At 42.0% G+C, this 19,462-nt stretch overlaps 1 protein-coding gene across 8 annotated transcripts in view; it reads left to right on the top strand.

The window, feature by feature from the left end:
* Sox5 (SRY-box transcription factor 5) overlaps positions 1–19,462 on the top strand; it is an 896,761-nt gene that overhangs the window by 678,058 nt on the left and 199,241 nt on the right. For all 8 annotated transcript variants that reach the window (XM_045139445.1, XM_045139444.1, XM_045139447.1 and 5 more), the window contains 2 exons: positions 8,889–9,061; positions 15,240–15,308. In XM_045139445.1, the coding sequence (XP_044995380.1) occupies positions 8,889–9,061; positions 15,240–15,308 (242 nt within the window). The remainder of the gene's footprint in view (positions 1–8,888; positions 9,062–15,239; positions 15,309–19,462) is intronic.

Raw genomic sequence — 19,462 nt, 5'->3', positions numbered from 1 at the left:
ATTAAATGTCTCCTTCTTAGTGGTAGCTATTTGCCGTGGCTGAAAATGAGATGGATTTGTGTCTTATTTGCTTCATTAGACAGTGTTCTGGGGCCTGTTATATGTAATGCATATAATATTTGCGTTGACCTATAGCTGGATATATGATCATAATTGTCAATAATTTATAATTGATTCTTTTCTCTCTGACTTTGGTATGAAAAATATAGACCAGGTAATAGAATCTAATGATTAAATACCAAGAATAAGTAAAGTAAAAAAAAATTGATTAACTACTAGGATCAAATAATGATGTACTGTGTGAATCCCCAAAGAAGGGAACCAATTGTGATTAGTGAAAATGAGAAAATGAGCCACTAGGAGCAAGATACTTCAGCTGGAAAGGAACAGATGGACATTCATGGTGACATTAACCCAGGAGAAGCTTTTCTGAAGGTTGTTACACACAAGGACATGGTACGAGGGGGCACAAGTTGACATTTCTATTTTTTGGCTAGGATATTTTGATGGCCAAAGTAGAAAGATTGATGGATATTTTGAGAAACTCCATTCATTCCCAAGAATAAGCTTGTGAGACAGGAGAGATGACCCAGTGGTTAAGGCACTTACCTGCAAAAACTAGGGATCCAGGTTTGATTCTCCAGTACCTACATAAAGCCAGATGAATAAGGTGATGCATATATCTGGAGTTCATTTGCAGTGGCTAAAGGCCCTGGAATAACCATTCTCTTTCTCTGTATCTATTATTCTCTATCTCTATCTGCCTCTCTTTTTAAATAAATAAATAAATAAATAAATAAATAAATATTTTCAAGAATAAGCTTACATTTTCCTCTGAAGCCAACAGGGAACTAATTAATAGGCGTCTTTTGGCAGGGCAAGTGTCCCAACTTAATTATTCAACTAAGCAAAGGCTTGTTGTCTGGGAAGTGAACTTGTACCAGTTTAGAGGATATATCTGAAGAGGAAGAAACTGGACTTATAATAAAAGCAAAGATCAAAGGCTGAAGAGATGGCTTAGCAGTTAAGCTGCATGCCTGCCCAGCCAAAGTACTCAAGCTCAATTCTCCAGGTCCCACATTAGCCAGATGCACTAGGGGGCGCATGTGTCTGGGGTTTGTTTGCAGTGGCTAGAGGCCCTAGCACACCCATTCTCACTCACTCTTTCTGTCTGTCCCTCTCTCTGTCTCAAATAAATAAATCTTAAAAAAAAAAAAAAAGCAAAGCTCCAGAGGCTCCTAGGAGCTCATCATTGAAGTAGACTTAAAACTCACCCACCACCACCAGCTAAGGGAATTTTGCAGAAAAGGGGGCAGAAATATTGTAAGAGCCACAGGTTGAGACATCATGCACAGAGGCATTCCCTCTCCCCACCCCAAAGTAACTGACTACTGCCCCCACAACGTATAAGCCACAACCCTATGGGGAATACCTGCAACCCCGCTGAGGAGTGTCCCCAATGGAATGGAGGCAGGGATGAGGGAAAAGAGCATACAAACACATGGTGTATCCATACAAGATATGTTCTTAATAGTAATAATAATAATAATGGTAAACATTTTTTAAAGTTCTCTATAAAGATACCACCAGTTACTTTTCCCATTGCCATGACAAGTACCTGACAAGCAACCTCAGGAAGGGAGGGTTTGTTTGGTCTCACGGTTTGAGTGTTCCATCTAGAAAGCAGCGTCCTGGTTGCGGGAGGCTGGGCCAGCTGGTTTTATAGTGATTCTTCTACAGTTGGGAACCCGACAGAGATGAATTCTGGGACTCAGCTGTCTCATTTTCATTCACTCTGGGACCCCCAGCCACAGAGTGGTGCTGTTCACATTCAGGATGGAGCTGTCCACCCATGAGACCTTTAGAAACAGCCTGATGGACATATCCAGGGCTTTATCTCCTAGGCGACTCCAAATGCTGCCAGGTGGACCACCGGGATCAACCCTCATAGCAATGCATGCAAAAGACAGTGGCGGAGAGCAGCCGTGAGGATGGAAGGGAGGCTGGTCCGTGGCCTGCCTCAGTCATGTCATCATGTGTGCCTTAGAAAGGGGTAGAGATTGAAGTATTTATCTTTCCCGCTCCCTACACATTCATATGTTTACTCATATGTAGCCTTTCTGCCAAAGACACAAACTATGAACACCTTTGGAGACAGGACCTTTGCAGTAGTAGTAACTAAAATGAATTCACTCGAACCGACTCTAGTCCAACTTAGGTGGCATCCTTCGAGGAAGTGGACACATGGAAAGGCAGAAAACAGAATGAGGCGCCCTGAGATGATCGCCGTGTACCAGCCGAGCCTTGGTTCCTAGCTCCTCAGAGGGTGTTAGCCGGGGAGACTTGAACAATAGATTTCTATTGCTTAATTCACTGGGGCATTGGTACTACTTTGTGACAGCATGCTTGGCAATCTATTATAGAAACAGCCTGATTGCTGTTGAAATCTGCCTCAATAAAGATCTGGTAGACAAAATATAATAATAGGGATTACACTGGAAAGAACAGCATCTGGGGAAGATATTTTACTTTATACTATATATATATATATATATATAATGTTATATAATATAATATATAATATATATAATATAATATATATAGTATATATAATATTATATATACTATATAATTATTGGTTGTTTATATGAGCATAATGACACTGAAAGATAATTTTGACTAATGAAAATTAAAGGCAAGAAGAACTGTTATTTTTAAAATATATTTTATTTATTTATTTGAGAGGAGGGAGAGAGAGAGATAGAGAGAAAGAGAATGGGCATGCCAGGGCCTCCAGCCACTGCAAATGAAAGATGAATGTGCTTTCTTATACATCTGGCTTACATGGGTACCCGAGAATTGAACCAGGGTCCTTGGGCTTTGCAGGCAAGCACCTTAACTGCTAAGCCATCTTCTCTAGCCCCAAACTTTTATTTTGTTGTTTTTAGAGGTAGGGTCTCACTCTAGACCAGGCTGACCTGGAATTCACTATGTAGTCTCAAGGCGGCCTCAAACTCATGACGATCCTCCTACCTCTGCCTCTTGAGTGCTGGGATTAAAGGCGCGTGCCACCACGCCCAGCTCAAAACTGTTACTGTGTTATCATAATTAATATGAGGGGGTGGATAATTAAGAAAATAATTTAGGATGCTAATAGTCCTAGCGTAGAATGTTGATTGGATGTTCATACATAAAAGAGAGGTCACACATAAGTGAGTTCTATTTAATACACGTTTAATTTTAAACTGAGATAGATATACTCACAGATAACCATTTTGTAAACAGAGACAGGTAAGAAATGCTGGAGAATCATTTCAGGTGTGCCATATACCTGGTTATTTCATTGACATGGAGCATGTAGATCTATGTTCAAACCGTGCATTAAACTACACTAAGCACGTGTCTTAGAAAAGGCAAAACAGGGCTGGGGAGAGAGCTTAGCAGTTAAGCACTTGCCTGTGAAGCCTAAGGACCCCAGTTCGAGGCTCGATTCCCCAGGACCCACGTTAGCCAGATGCATAGGGGGGATGCACGCATCTGGAGTTTGTCTGCAGTGGCTGGAGGCCCTGGCGCGCCCATTCTCTCTCTCTCTCTCTCTCTCTCTCTCTCTCTCTCTCTCTCTCTCTCTCTCTCTCCTTCTCTCTCTCTCTCTCTCCTTCTCTCTCTCTCTCTCTCCTTCTCTCTCTCTCTCTCTCTCTCTCTCTCTCTCTTTCTCTCTCTCTCTCTCTCTCCCTGCCTCTTTCTCTGTCACTCTCAAATAAATAAATAAAAATAATAAACAAAAACAATTAAAAAAAAAGAAAAGGCAAAACAAAGTTTAGGAATTGAAGCATTTTCATTATTGAAGGCCAGGAAAAGCCGTACTGAGGGCCACAGCTTCAGCGAGGGAAGGGGCAGAGTACTTGCTTGTCACCACAAGGCCCCGTGTTCCGTCCTCAGCCCTGGAAAGAGAGACAGGTATATTGAAATGGGCTTAAGTTCCAAAAGGTTGGATTATAAAAATAGATATAAAAATCTCACAATTTATTTTAAACTTGAAATAAACATTATGTGTGTAGAGCTATGTGAAGACTGAAGAAATTTGCTAATATTTCACCTGTAGAAGGCCAAAATGACACTTGTTAACACCCACTATTTACTTAGATGAGATTTTTTTTCTGACTACATGAATAACAGTAATGATGCTGCAGAAAATTGACCAAATACCAAAACATGAAGATTCAAATGATTTATAATTCATTCATCTAGTTACTAATTATATGCTAGGAAAGTTGCTTTCTGCCTTGTCTCCTATAATATAGATGCCTACAGGAATTGAGGTGGATGTTAATATAAACATTAGACTTTAAAAAAATATTTATTTGACAGCAACAGAGACAGAAAAAGGCAGAGAGAGAGAGAGGTTTTACATCCAATTTTTAAAATTTATTTTTATTTTTATTTACTTATTTGAGAGTGACAGACAGACAGAGAGAGAGAATGGGCACACCAGGGCCTCCAGCCACTGCAAAGGAACTCCAGATACGTGCACCCCCTTGTGCATCTGGCTAACAAGGGTCTTGGGGAATCGAGTCTCGAGCCAGGGTCCTTAGGCTTCACAGGCAAGTGCTTAACTGCCAAGCCATTTCTCCACCACAAACAGTAGACTTCTATACAAGTTTCTTTTGTTTGATTTTCGTTTTTCGAGGTAAGGTCTCACTCTAGCTCTGGATGACCTGGATTTTACTACGTTGTCTGAGGGTGGCCTCAAACTCATGGGGATCCTCCTACCTCTGCCTCCCAAGTGCTAGGACTAAAAGCGTGCACCACCATGCCCGGCTCCTATGCAACTTTAAAAAAATATATTTTATTTTATTTATTTATTTGACAGAGAAAGAGGGGGAGAGAGAGTGCACGCCAGGGCCTCTAGCCCTGCAGACGAAGTCCAGATGCATGCGCCCCCTTGTGCATCTAGTTAATGTGGGTTCTGGTGAATTGAACCTAGATCCTTTGGCTTTTCAGGCAAACGCCTTGACTGCTAAGCCATCCCTCCAGCCCCTATACAACTTTTTAACCTAACATTACATCACGAAGAACATCCCATATTTTCCAAAAATGGCTTTTCCATTATGTCCAGTTACTCATCATTACCACTTTACATTGAGGTAATTTGTGGTATTTTATTAAAAATATTTGTGTATGTTTATCCAGGGTTTTTTTTTTTCTTTTTTCTTTTTTTTTTTTTTAGTGTGTTCTTTGTTTTTGTTTTCTGAGGTAGGGTCTCACTCTGGTCCAGGCTGACCTGGAATTATCAATGTAGTTTCTGGGTGTTCTCAAACTCATGGCAATCCTCCTACCTCTGCCTCTTGAGTGCTGGGATTAAGGGCATGTGCCACCACACCTGGTTAACTTATCTAGTTGTTTTTTTTTTTTTTAAATAGTTCTCTACCATACATTTCTGGAAATGGTATTACTCCTTAAATGTAACAAACTTGTGCTAGAGATAGGACACTCTCCTGAAAATCCAGAGTACCCCAGTTTTCATTCCCCAGTAACCATGTAGAGCCAGATGCACAAGTGGCACACGCACCTGGAGTTTATTTGCAGTGGCTAGAAGCCCTGGCAGAGCCATTCTCATTCCCTGTCTCTCTCTCTCTCTCTCTCTCCCTCTCTCTCTCTCTCTCTGCCTCTTTCTCCCTCTCTCTTAAATAAATATATAAGATAAAAAGTTTTAAAACGTAACAAACTTCGTGAGATATAATTTGTGGCTCTGTTTATAGAGTATATTCTTTGGAATGTGGTAGCAATTGGACTTGTCTGTTAAAACTGCAACATTTTCCAGGACATGGTGGCACACGCCTTTAATCCCAGCACTTGGGAGGCAGAGGTAGGAGGATCACTGTGAGTTCGAGGCCACCCTGAGTGAGACTCCATAGTGAATTACTGGTCATCCTGAGCTAGAGTGAGACCTTACCTCAAGAATACAAACAAACAAAAAAATGCAACATTTTCTGGAGAGATAGCTTAGCAGTTAAGGCATTTGCCTGCAAAGTCAAATGACCTGGTTTTGATTCCCCAGGACCCATGAAAACCAGATGCACAAAGTTGCAGGTGCGTCTGGAGTTCATTTGCAGCAGCTATATTCATATTCTCTCTCTCAAATAGATAAATAAAAATGCAAAATCTTATTTACATATGGCCACTTTCATGAAGAAAGTATCCCAGTTTATATATAGATTACTTAACATTAGAATAAATTTGTTACATAGCTAATTGTTCTTAATAAGTGCTCTTCAGATGAAAGTCAAATAGTTGATTCTGATGATTTAATGGATACAAATTATTAACCACCTAAACAAAGCTAGATGTTCATAATATGAAATGTAAATAATTGGACTAGGGAGATTGCTCCATGGTTAAAGATGCTTGATCCAAAAGCCTGCTAACCAGAGTCTGGATCCACTGAACCCATGTCCAGTTAGATGCAAAATGGGGCCATGTCTTATAATCCCAAAGAATCCCAAAGAACCTACAGCAATGGACAGTGGAATCCTGAAGCTCATGGGCCACCTAGCCTGGCCTCTGAGGTACAAAGCAAAGCAGAGCAGTTCCTGCCTCCATCAGACTGGAAACAGAAGACCAGCACCCTGAGGGTTTCTCTCTCTCTTTCTCTCCCTCCCTCCCTCTCTCTCTCTCTCTCTCTCTCTCTCTCTCTCTCTCTCTCTCTCTCTCTCTCTCTCTCACACACACACACACACACACACACACACACACACACACACACACACACACGTACACACTAAGAGCAAAAGAAATAAGCAATGATTCTTACATTCACATATAATTTCTTTTTGGATGTGTGTTCAGTACAAATACATTAGAAATTTTTGTTGAAAGTTGACTTCTTCTAGAAGTGAGTGCAGGGAAATGATTAGCCACTAACTATAGTTACTGCTTCCTGAAATAAGGGTTTGCCTTTCCATCATAAATTGGTAGGGGAGGTGTGCAATGGGGTGGGGAAGGATGGCTACGGAGTAACTAATCTTTCTTCCTACATCCGTATACAGATGGCAAAGGCATTATTAAAATAGTGCTTAGTGTCTGGTGTTTGAAGTGAAGATTGTAATTAAAGAATGTGTTCTGTCCCATGCTGAGGGCTTTGCCATGGGGGTCTTTTCTGTCTTGTGAATCTCAGAGTCTAATCACAACTGGGGTTGTTTCTGTCGCAGTGAACAGCACACATTGCTGGCCCACCAAATAAGCACCTGAGTTTGTCCTAAGAGGAGCATTGGCATGGTTTAAGTATCTTGCGCATGCTATTGCTTTTAAAGAACTACCATGATAGCACCCGTTCTTGGGTTTGTGCATAAACTTAGGTGACCACCATGTGATATTAACTTGCCAGCAGCATTTCACTATATGAGGGTTACCTGTTGGGTACTCAAACTTGAATCTTTAGTTGGCTAACTAAGTTCTATCTTTGAAGATAACTTCTTTAAAAGACATGTGAGGAAATGATCTAAAACTTGATCAGGTAAAGAACGACATGCTTTTGTCCGTTTTCTGGTTCTGGAAATGAAACCTAAATTCTCACCACATGAAAAAATATTTGCTCCGTCTCCAAGCTATACCCCTCTCCCTGTTATGTTTCTCCTCTTTCTCTCTAGGCTATCTTAGTCCTGAATCTTCAAGATTCTTTTTAAAGGAAAGGGCAATGTCATCACTGATGATACCTTGCTTTCTTCTTTATGCTTGATGTTAATTTTCCATGTCCTTTTCTTACCTGTTTGTTTAGAGGTAACATTAAAGACAGAGAATTGTGATTTAGACATCATTTTATCACCTCCATGTCAGTAGACAAAATTAAAAATATTGGAAGCTCAATGGACAATTTGTAATTTACTTATAAAACATTTTTCAAGAAGTATAGTGGTGCATGCCTTTAATCTCAGCACTCAGGAGGCTGAGGTAGGAGGATCACTGTGAGTTCAAGGCCACCCTGAGAATACAGAATGAATTCCAGGTCAGCCAGGACTCAAGTGAAACCCTATCTCAAAACAAAACAACAACCAAAGCTGTAGATTATTTCTTTTCTTAAAAAAAAAAAAAAAAAGACTTAGGGGCTGGAGAGATGGCTTAGCCATTAAGGCACTTGCCTGAGAAGCTTAAGGACTCAGGTTCGATTCCCCGGTACCCAAGTAAGCCAGATGCACAAGGTGGCACATGCATCTGAAATTGGTTTGCAGTGGTTAAGAGCTGGAGGCCCTGGTACACCCATCCCCTCTCTCTCTCCCTCTGCCTCTTCATCTCTCATAAATAAAACGTTATGTACATATTAAACAAAATTTAGAATGTTTAGGGTTGGGGTATATTTATTTTGTGGCGTGCGTGCGTGCGTACATGCATGCGTGTGTGTGTGTGTGTGTGTGTGTGTGTGTGTGTTAGGTATACATATTTGTATACATAAGAGACCAAAGAGCCATGTGTGGTGTTTCCTTCAATCACTATCCATGTATTTTTTTTTTGAGACAAGTTTTGTTCCTGAACCCAGAACTCACAGATTGACCTCTCTGCCCTCTATTCACTACGTTCACTATGCATCTTTCAGTCTCTGCTTTTCCATCCCTGGGAATAAAGGAGAGAAGCTCATGTCCGGCGTTTATGTACACGCCTGAGCAGCAACCCCAGTACCTCACTTTTAACCAGCGAGCCACCTCCCCAGTCCCTGCTCCTGGCATATGTAAAGAGAAACTAGCCCTCTTGTTTTTATTCCTGAAAAATAAGTGTATCAAAGGAAATAGGTATGCTTTGGCATCGGGACAAAGCCTGATCCCTGTGCAACAGAGCCAATGCCATGGGCACATTGTCATCTCACTTCTTTTGTGTGTCTGTCGTCACGTTCTTTTCAGGGACTCCCGAGAGCCTAGCTGAGAAGGAGAGGCAGCTGATGGGGATGATCAACCAGCTGACCAGTCTGCGGGAGCAGCTGCTGGCGGCCCACGATGAGCAGAAGAAGCTGGCTGCATCTCAGATTGAGAAGCAGAGGCAGCAAATGGAATTGGCCAAGCAGCAGCAGGAACAGGTAGGAGCCCAGAGTGCCAGCCAGTGCCCTCCTCAGCATCCTGCTGTGTGCAGGTCACTGTCATGGGCGTAGGGAGATGGCAAGGCCCCTTCTTGTCCCAGCTCTAGTATCAGATAGCATCCCGCATACCGCACGCACTCACGCACGCACGCACGCTTACACACTTCTTAATTGCTTTGATGGGGCTGTACGAGCCCAAATTTACTATCTTTGACCAGAACACTTGAAATGAAAAATGCTTCCAAATCCAAGATGTTTCCAGGGTAGACATGATATAACAAGTGGGAGATTCACACTCAGACTCACCCGATGGGTCTCAGGCAGAAGAGAGTATGCTCAAATATTTGCATAAAATTATTTTCAGGATATGCGTGCAAGATGTCTAAGATGTATAAACGAGTCTCATGTATCAATGTGGGTCCCTTCCTTAAAGGTGCCTCATTATGTATGCACAGGGATTCCCCCAAAACTAAAGCACCAGGAGATCCTTTTTACCCTACAGTTTTAGATGAGGGTTCTCAGCCTGCACTTTGTAAAGTCAGTTCTGATAAGTGCTTGAAAGCAATACCAATTAAGAACCATGGAGAGTCCGGGAAACAGTTATATCCAGGAGCATTTTGACAACAAATTCCTTCACTGAGGCTACTTCAGAGACCCCAGGAAGAATAGAAGGGCTCAAAAAGGAAAGTGGATTTCCAATTTGTGGGCAGTTAGTTAACTGTGGTTGCTGTTAGGAAAACTTTAGAGTGTGCTCTAAACCAGGTGGGATATTGGTCGTGGGTAAAGAGAAGAAAGGAGGGGCTGGAGAGATGGCTCAGCAGTTAAGGCACTGGCATGAAAAGTCAAAGGACCCAGGTCTGATTTCCCAGGACTCACGTAAGCCAGATGCACAAGGGGGTGGACACATCTGGAGTTCATTGGCAATGGCTGGAAGCCCTGGCACACCCATGCTCTCTCTCTCTAATAAATAAATAAATGATAAATTAAAAAATATATAGATATATAAAAAATTTAGAAAAAGAGGAAAAAAGGGGTAAGCTGGTGGTGAGTTCTGGTTAGTATATTTTACAGCAAGAAGAGAGAAGGGATATGGAAAGTGTTGACCCTCCGTAGAAATGAGGTGAGAACAAAAATTCAGCTTTGAAAGAGGTGAAGAAATACACAGCAGCCGTGAACACTTTGAAGGGTGCTTCATGTGTTCATTTCATTCCTGTCTACTTGGTAGTTTGTCCCTTCTTTGAACGATTATCCCTCCCTCGCTCCTTCCCTCGTTTTCCTTCCTTCCTTCCTCTCTCTTCTCCTTCTTTATTCTCCCCTCCCCTCTTCTCCCCTCCCCTGCTCCTTCCCTCCCTCCCCTTCTCCCTCCCTTCCTCCCTCCCTTCTGCCCTTTTTTTCTCTTATAACCCAGACATAGCTGAAACTCACTACGTAGCTAAAGATGACCTTGAACTCTGATTCTCTTGGCTCCACTCCCCGAGCACTGGAAGGACCAGGGCGCACCCCTCTGCCTGATCATGCGATTCTGGCCGGGAAAACCAGAGCTCCATGCATGCTAGGCAAGCCCTCTTTCTACCAGCTGACCTACACCCCTCACTTCCATTCGTTGGTTTTGGGGGGGGGGTTGTGGTAAAGTCTCACTATGTGAACTACCCTGATTCCCCCTGCCTCAGCTGCCTTAGTGCTTATATTTCAAGTATGCACCACTACAGTGAGCACATGTTAATTTTTGATAAATGTCTCATCACTTCTCTTAAAGACATATTTGCCCTGTTATTGAATGTAGCCTGAGCTCTTGCTGGAACCCCATGAGGAGTGCAGACCAGATGCTTCTTGTCCCTGAACATGCATGTCATTAGTCCTCTGAATTTCTTAAGAAGGCTGGAATCCCGTCACAACATAACCCAGGTGGGGTCATACCTTCACGGAGAGCCACTGCTCGCTCTGGCAGCACACTTACTGTGATCCATTTAAGTAATCTCTCATAAAGGGAGCTTCCTTACACTCATCTCTATCATCCGTGTATTCGAGAATGGCTCACTTTCTCAAGGCTTAGGGCATTGTCCTCCTAACCTTAGAAACCCTCAGGTCCTTCCAGAACTCCCCTCCTGGGATAGAGAGAGGCCCTGTGGTGCTGCCTCCACAACCCAAGGGGTGGTGTCTTGGAAGAACGATGGGTGAGGTTTGTCAAAACTTTCTGAGCGCACTGTGCTCCATGGCAGAGTGTCTTGAGTCTGCACACACTGTGGTCATGGGTCTCGTGAGGAAGGACGTTCATACTTGATCCCCTGAGGTGCAGGTGAGGGTTTGCTGGCTTGTAGAACTCCCTCTGTGACCTTCCTTTCTTCAGAGCTCCAACTCAGTGTAGGATTTCCTCCCTGTGTGGACTGTTGATTCTGTCAAAGATGTGAGCTATTTGTAAAGTGTCCAGGCTCCGTTGTTCTACTTCCTGGAAGGAGAGCAGGCGTGAGAATTGCTTATGTATTGAATTCTCCTTGGAAGTGCCACACAATGGGAGACCAGAGAGCAGGAGGATAAACTGATAACGATCATTGTCAAATCCAATGCAGGTAACTGGTGCTGAGATGCTGGGTACGGAGACACACTTGTAAAACGTAGAGGCTCCTCAAGAATGGCATCATGGGTGGGGACTTGAATGGCATCTTGTTGCAGGAGAGGGAGAGAGCCACCGGGCCACACAAACAGAATGTTCCAGATGGAAGTGATATAGCAAATGTCAAAGCCCAGGATCCTAAGAACGGCTGAGAGCCAGCAGCACCCATATCCCCTGTGTGTTGAAGAGGGGTACCAGAGGGTGATGTGCAAGAGCATAGCTACTTTCAAGGGGACTGAGGGAAGAGGAAAAGGCAGCGGAGGCCAAATGAAGTAGCCTTTGTCACTTGCTCTTGAGTGAGATAGGAGACATTATCACGATGCAGGTTGTGTCTTTACAAAGATGTCACTAGATGCCGGCCCGCGATGGATGGAAGGGAGGTGGGAGAGACTCTGGAACACGCCAAACCCCTTACAGTGAGCTACGCACCAGGCTGTAGAATGGGAACCGGTAAGGGCGGGGTGCTGTGGCCAGGCCCTGCATTCATCCCCACAGTATTGCTAAAAGCATTTAAGTGTCAGTGGAAGAAATAATATTTGAGGGGCAAGTACTGCACTTAGAATAGTTCTTTTTAAGCCATCTTTTTTTTTCCCCCACTTTTCTTCACACAAAAAGGACGTGCTTTTCTTTCCAGATTCTAGAGATAAAAATGATAAATAAGAAGTTGTGTGGCTAGAGACACTTGTCTGCAAAGCCTATAGAGGCACTTTCCTGCAAAGCCTAAGGACCCAAGTTCATTTCCCCAGAATCCACATAAGCCAGAAGCACAAGGTGGCACAGGCTTCTGGGATTCATTTGCAGTGGCTGGAGGCCTTGGCATGTCCATCCCCCCCCCCCAACTTCTCTCTCTTTCTCAAATAAATAAATAACGAAAAAAAAATGAAAATTGCGTTTTTGGGGCTGTAGAGATAGCTCAGTGGTTAAAGGCCATTGCTTGCAAAGCCTGTAGACCCAGGTTCAATTCCCCAGAACCCATGTTGAAGCCATATGTACAAAGAAAGTGTCGCATGCATCTGGAATTCACTGCAGTGGCAAGAGGCTTAGTTGAACATATTCCCCCTTCCTCCCTCTCTTCCTGCTTGCAAATAATACATAAAAGTAATTGAAAAAGATAAATTATGTTCATCCCAGTGCCTATAAATTCCATGCAGACATGGATACCCATCTCTATCATTTTTTCTTGATTTGTGAATTTTCTAAATTGGAGGCTAAGGTTTACTTTTATAGGAAAATGATTATGATAAGAATAAGAGCTAGGGTTGTTTTCCAGAGAGTAATAAATTTCATGAGGTCATAGGTTACACACTCCTCACATATTAATGATCACATATTAATCCTGTGAAAACGTTTATTTTGTGCCTGTTATTTATTGTGGTCCTATTCTTGTATTCATCCAGTTTCTTTTTTATAGTAGGCTCCATACAGACATGAGCAAAACATACAGATATCTTACCCCCATTTCACTGATGATGTTTCCTTAGAAAATAGAATTATGTTAAAATAAGGGTTGAATCCCATGAAGCCATGCACTGGGCATTATGTTGAGTGAATTTAGAGTGTTGAGTGTGAACAGGTAAGGAGAGACAGACCCTGCTGTCCCCAGAGATGGGGGTCATCAAGGTCCTCATTTGGAAGACTAATTTAACTCATTTTGTATCCGTTGATGTTTAAGTATCTTTGTGTAGGGCTCTGGATGAACAGGTCTACGGCCTTAATCAAAGATCTCAGGAAAAGCTAGGCATGGCGGCACAAACCCTTGATTGTAGCCCTCGGGAGGCAGAGGTAGGAGGCTCACCATGAGTTCGAGGCCACCCTGAGACTACACAGTGAATTCCAGGTCAGCCTGGGTTAGAGTGAGACCCTACCTTGAAAGACCAAAAACAAACAAACAAGCAAAAATCTCAGCAAGCAAAGCAGTTTAGATCCAGTTGGCATAACTATGAAAGTAGGTATAGAGAGGAAATAATAGAATTAGAATTTGGACCATGTGGAATCGCAACATTTATGGCCTAGGAGATGGACAATCGGGCCACAAACACGAGCCCTGGATTCAGATTATCAGCACCCACAGAAAGGCTTCCCTGTGCCCGTGTGGGCCTATAATTCCAGCACTGGGGAGGTAGAGCAAAGCGTTCTGGGTTGTGGTGGTTTGAATAGATGGCCCCCAATATATTCAGTTTTTTATTTGTTTGTAGTTTGCATCTGCAGCCACCTGGCTGGAGGCAGCATCACTGGGTGGATCTTAAGGTGCGGTGGGGGGTTTCAGGTTTCAATCTAAAGATATGCAAAGTGTGCCTAGCTGGAGTTCCTGAAGTGTGCTGTGTGGCTTCTGGCTTGTGCTTCTCTCTCTATGTTTGGTCCTGTGAAGGCAGGCCAGCTCCTTTGGCCATTATGGAACTTCCCCTGGATCTGTGAGCTCCAGTAAATATCCCTTCCCCCTTAACTGTGCCTGGTCTGTTCATCTCAGCGAACCTGAAGCTGTCTGCTACATGGGGCTTTCTGCCTAACTATATAGGCAGAATCACTGAGCTCCAGGTTAAGTGAGAGACCCTGTTTCAAAAACAAAATGTGGAGAGTGGTTGAGGAAAACCCCTAAGCAAACCTCTGGCCTCCACATGCACGAACGCATCCAGTGTTAGTGTGCATGTACACACACACACACATACACACACACACACACACACACACGTGTGCACATAAACACATGCAAGAGGATTAAGTGAAAGAAAATTGCAACTTGTAAAAGTGATGAAGAAACAAAACCAAGATCATTTTAGGTCATAGAACCAACATAGTACTTTCCAGATCAAGGCAAACCATGTGAGGTTTGGGTTTGTGATAAGATGTTACAGGGCAAGGATGGCATTTGGAATGTGACTAGTAAACTTCTCAAGATGCGCCGTGCCAGAGACATGGGTGCAGACACGGAAGAGGGTGTGGATGTGGACCAGTTGGTGCTCCAAAGATTTATAAGAGGTCAAAAGGAGACTAGTACTTATCCAAACAAAATGAGACAAAACCCAAAACTACATGACCCTCACAGTGAACTCCAGTAACCCCACTGAGGAGGGTCCTTGGTAGAAGAGGGTGGAAGAGAGGGAACCCGAGTGTAACTTTTTATAATTTGATCAGTATGCAATATTGTCATGCAGTAAAGTTCTGAATTAATAAACTCAAATAAAGAAAAGATAACTAATTGAAAAACCCAGTATTTCTGATACTTTGGTACCATTCAGAGCCCCTCTTTGATGCAAAACACTTGGATGTAGAAAATGACTGAAAGTGTCTGAAGAATAGCTTGCTCATTGAAATCTTCCCATTTCTTAGTAAACAGGCTTCCTTTTTGAGGCCAAAAGAGGCCTAAATGGACCCACAGACTAAATACCTTATTTGATTCTGTTTTTTGGGGGGGTGGTTTGCTGACAGTTAATCCAGGTCACAGGCACGTATATTTGCATTGTTGAGGTCCGTGTCAAACGCTGGCAACCGGGTCGCTGTCCAGCCCCACCCCGCCCCACCCAGGGCCGTGGCCTGCTCTTAAGCGTCTTCTGTCTGATTTCTCCCCAGATCGCCAGACAACAGCAGCAGCTCTTGCAACAACAGCACAAGATCAATTTGCTTCAGCAGCAGATCCAGGTCAGAAAATCAGAACTCCAGATCAAAGTGGGCTTTGGAAAAATTTTTCTGACTCTTAAATAACCTCATGGAAATGACACTCAAACTAAAGTCCCTCTTTCAGGGCACGCTATCTCTCCCGGGTGACATACTTACCGGTTCATGTAGTGGCTCCCTATCCCAGGCCCTGCAGTGATGGAGAGCTTCAGCGTAAGCACAATGCTGGTAGTTTCTACCTTAATCGGAGAAGAAATCTTTGCGGAGAAATGCTATGTTTGAAAATGTGCCTCTAAGGGTTTTTAACAGGGTAGGTGCAGGGACCCAAGCAGTGATGTAGAGGTGCTTTTAGTTAGAGATCCAATACCAGGCAGAAGGTGACTGTTGTGTTTTGACAGACAGGTGTGATCAATGCGGAACACAAGGGAAGGAATGAGTCTGTGTGTGACAAATCTTACACGACGGTTTCAGGACCCCACGTTTTTCTTGTGTGGAAATTAGCAGTGATAAGGTGCATTGAGAAGTGGGTCTGGTGTTGGGAGCAAAAGGAAAGGGATAGATACCTCATTGTTTCCCCCCACCCCAAATTTGCCACGGGCATGAATTTTGACAGACTCCTGTGTGTTCTTGCTGCAATTCCCTGTCCTGAAAACCTGTATGCAATGGAGATTTTTAAAGATTACATGACCTGGTACTTATATAACTAATGTTACCCTAACAATTGGTGGGGTGACCTTGTAATCCTAGCTCAGGGGAAGGCTGATGTAAGAGGATCAGGAACTCAAGGGCCAGCCTTGGCCAGATAGCAAGTTCAAGGCCAGCCTGGGTTGTACAAAACCATGTGTCCAAATAACATGAAACAAAGCAATAAACCAAACTTGAACGTTTGTTAGCATTATTCCAGCTAAGCATACACTTCCCTCACCATCCAGAAATCTAAGTTGTGGACCTGTACTGTGACTCTGGATAACATCTATCTGGAGGCAACTACTGGGTTTATAGTTGTTTCTGTTTGTTTGTTTGTTTTTTGAAAACAAACCAAACAGACTACCTTTTTTTTTTTAATATGTATGTGTGAGAGAGAGAGCGAGAGGAAGAGAGAGAATTGGCATGCCAGGGTCCCCAGCCACTACCATGGAACTCCAAACACATGCGCCCTCTTGTGTGCATGTGTGACTTTGGACACTGGCGTCACTGCGCTCTGGATTATGTGGGAGCCCCTTAACTGCTAACCCTTGTTTCTGTTTTTAATCTTCCATCAATGTAGAAACTTACATTGCCTTTTAGTTGTGTATGGGCCGTCTCACACGTTTCATTAAGTACAAATGTCATGAAAATCAGAATTCCTTCCTTCTCGTATCTCCCCACAAAGTCTCCCCTATTTCATCTACTGGGGTCAGTTACGCTTAATTTATTGTGCTTCCTTCTATGGAACAGTTGGTATTTATTTATTTATTTATTTATTTATTTATTTATTTATTTATTTATGTTGTGTTCTACCTTGGGTAAGAATGCGCCATAGATTAAAGTTTGTTTGCTATTTGAAAATATTTTAACTACTACTTTGATCTATTTCCTTTCTTTTGTTTCTTAAATACATAGCCCTAACACCCTGTAAGGGGGGGAGGGGGAAGTAGCACTGTACGTTATTCATGGCGTGTGAATTTTCTTGAATATTTTGTACCATTGTTGCTGCTCCGACCTTATGGCGATGCATACCAGCTTCCATATTGACAGAGCATTGAGCTATAGTGGTACCTTGGCCACAATTATGCTGCTCTGCATGGTTTTGTGTCAATTGCAAACACCAGAGTCATCATGTTGGTGTGGTAGGAAAACACATTTAACTAGACAGAGCACACATGGTTAAAATGACTTGTGAAAAGTTAAAAAGTGGCCAGTGGTTACATTGGACTGAGAGCTGACAAAAAAAGGCAATGCACTCATGGTTTCCCGGGATATCTCATTAATATGCACAACTTTAGTTCCACTTTAAATGTGTATAACAATTAAAAGAAAAGACCATTTTCAAACTTGCCTATATGCCCAAACACTCACATATTTCTACAAACCATTATATTTGAAATTCTCTTGCTCTGTTAATCTTATGTCCTCAAAACTTGATGGGGGGGGGAACCAGGTGAACTTGACTCTTTAGTTATTTATCCTAAGTGAAGCCACTAGAAGACTTGGCATGTGACCCAGTTTTACTGCGTGGCTTAAAGTCAGTCTTTATGAACGTTTGCTTTAAAACTGCATAGTTTTAATTGGCTGGAAATTTCCTGTTAAAGAGTTCATAGGGTTACTATCTTCTGCTAGAGTTATTCACACAACTCATTAAGATAAAAGAATTATTTTTCTGCTATTATTTGAAACATCGTAAATCATTTCTCTGTATAAATCAAATCTCATCCTAATACTTAAAAACATACATCTTCTCAGCAAAATATGCCCAATACCTCCTGCAACTTTGTTTTAGGAGCACGAATAACCATGTCCAACTTTTCTAGCATTAAACAGCATTTCCCTCTAGGATTTTTGTTATTATCATCCTCAAGAGACACAAGAGTTTTTATTTCAATTTGTGGTATCCAGCCTTTAACGTACATTAATACATGAAATGAAATGGTAGACATTTCAGAAAACACTGTCTTCCCAGATTTCTTAAACCTTTATACAAATATAAGTGCGTTTATTAATTTAATTTTTTATTAAGAATATGATTTGTATGGCTACATCATGTGTTAGTACCATCTTTTCCCTACCTTTGTTTTTTTTTTTCTTTCTCTCTTACTGTATCGAGCATTTTATAGTAGTGACATTTTAGCTATTTCATCTCAGAATTTCATTTTTTTTTTTTTACATTAGATAGTCTATTTCAAATAATGAACCAGGTCTGCTGGTTCATCTTGACCCAATTCACTGTTATGAAAACCTTTCAAGCAAGATAGTGACCACCACTTAATGTCCATTACGACAACAAATTGAATGTCCCTGAAGACCAAATTTCTTTTCTTCCAGAACCTTCTGGTGATGCAGGGCTTCTGTGGTTTTGAGGATGTGTCTGTCATGTCTTATTTATAAGTTTCTTACCTATTTTCAACAGTAACCAGCAGAATTTAAGTTTGTTGTTTTTTTTTTTTTCAACAATGAATAGGATTAATCCAAAAATGTGTTCAAGTGTGAAATCCACTTAAGGGATTTTTAAAGATAAACAAAGACATTATCCTTCTTTTCACTTGTATTGTGTTATGATCTCCTAGGGTGGGGGGGATGCATATCATGCTTGAACTTTCACAAGAGGTTTGGAAACAAAAAAATACAGAAATTCTCCATCTGATCAACTTTTCTGACTATTGTTCATTGTGTTCCTTTGAGGGAAAGAATTGGTAATTGATAATTCATGGTCATTGTTTTTGATTCATAAAGTAAGCAGGGCAGAATTAGTCATAGCTTTGGGTCACTGAGTCTCTCTCGAGCTCTGTGTAGAAGGAAGGAAATACTGTTCCCCCAGGGAGTTTAGTTGGTCCCTGTGCATTACACATCACGGCATAGGCAGTGGCATTATAGTTATCTTAATGGAATAGAATTTCAATTGAATCTAATGTTTTTATTGAAGAATGACATACACTTAATAATTCCTGTTTTCACTTCATGGTCTTCACATCGGGATACCTTACTAGCTCTGTGATTTTTGAGAAATGATGTCTACCCTTTTAATCATATTAGTCTCCCCTACAAGTTGAAAGAGACCATGCATTCCTGTGCCTCGTTACTCTATGCACTGGACAGAATCATGTACTGATCATGCAATGCTGAGTGAAGTGTGTCACCTGAATCATTAGAGACAGACATGTGTTGATTTGATATTTTAAATGATGGGTAATTTGATGAATATTTTCAGCCAGATAAAGACTAATAGGAAGACACACACTCACACAGACAGACAGACACACACACACAACACTCACTCATACAGACCCAACAAAAAAAATCTAGGTGAAAGTAGTCATTTAAACATTATATGCTTAATGTGCCAGATTCACGAGATTTTAGGGCTTTGAAGGAGTTTTAGAAAGACCTAATTCTCACTCTAGGTGTGTAATCTGAAATCAAGTAAGATTAGACATTCTCATTGTCATAGAAGTTGTAGGACAGTGGCTGGACTCTAAGCATCT

This window comes from Jaculus jaculus, chromosome 22, assembly GCF_020740685.1.
Source record: "Jaculus jaculus isolate mJacJac1 chromosome 22, mJacJac1.mat.Y.cur, whole genome shotgun sequence".
Lineage (NCBI taxonomy): Eukaryota > Metazoa > Chordata > Mammalia > Rodentia > Dipodidae > Jaculus > Jaculus jaculus.
Note: the sequence above shows the minus strand (reverse complement) of the source record. Positions and strands in the feature narration are given on the sequence as shown.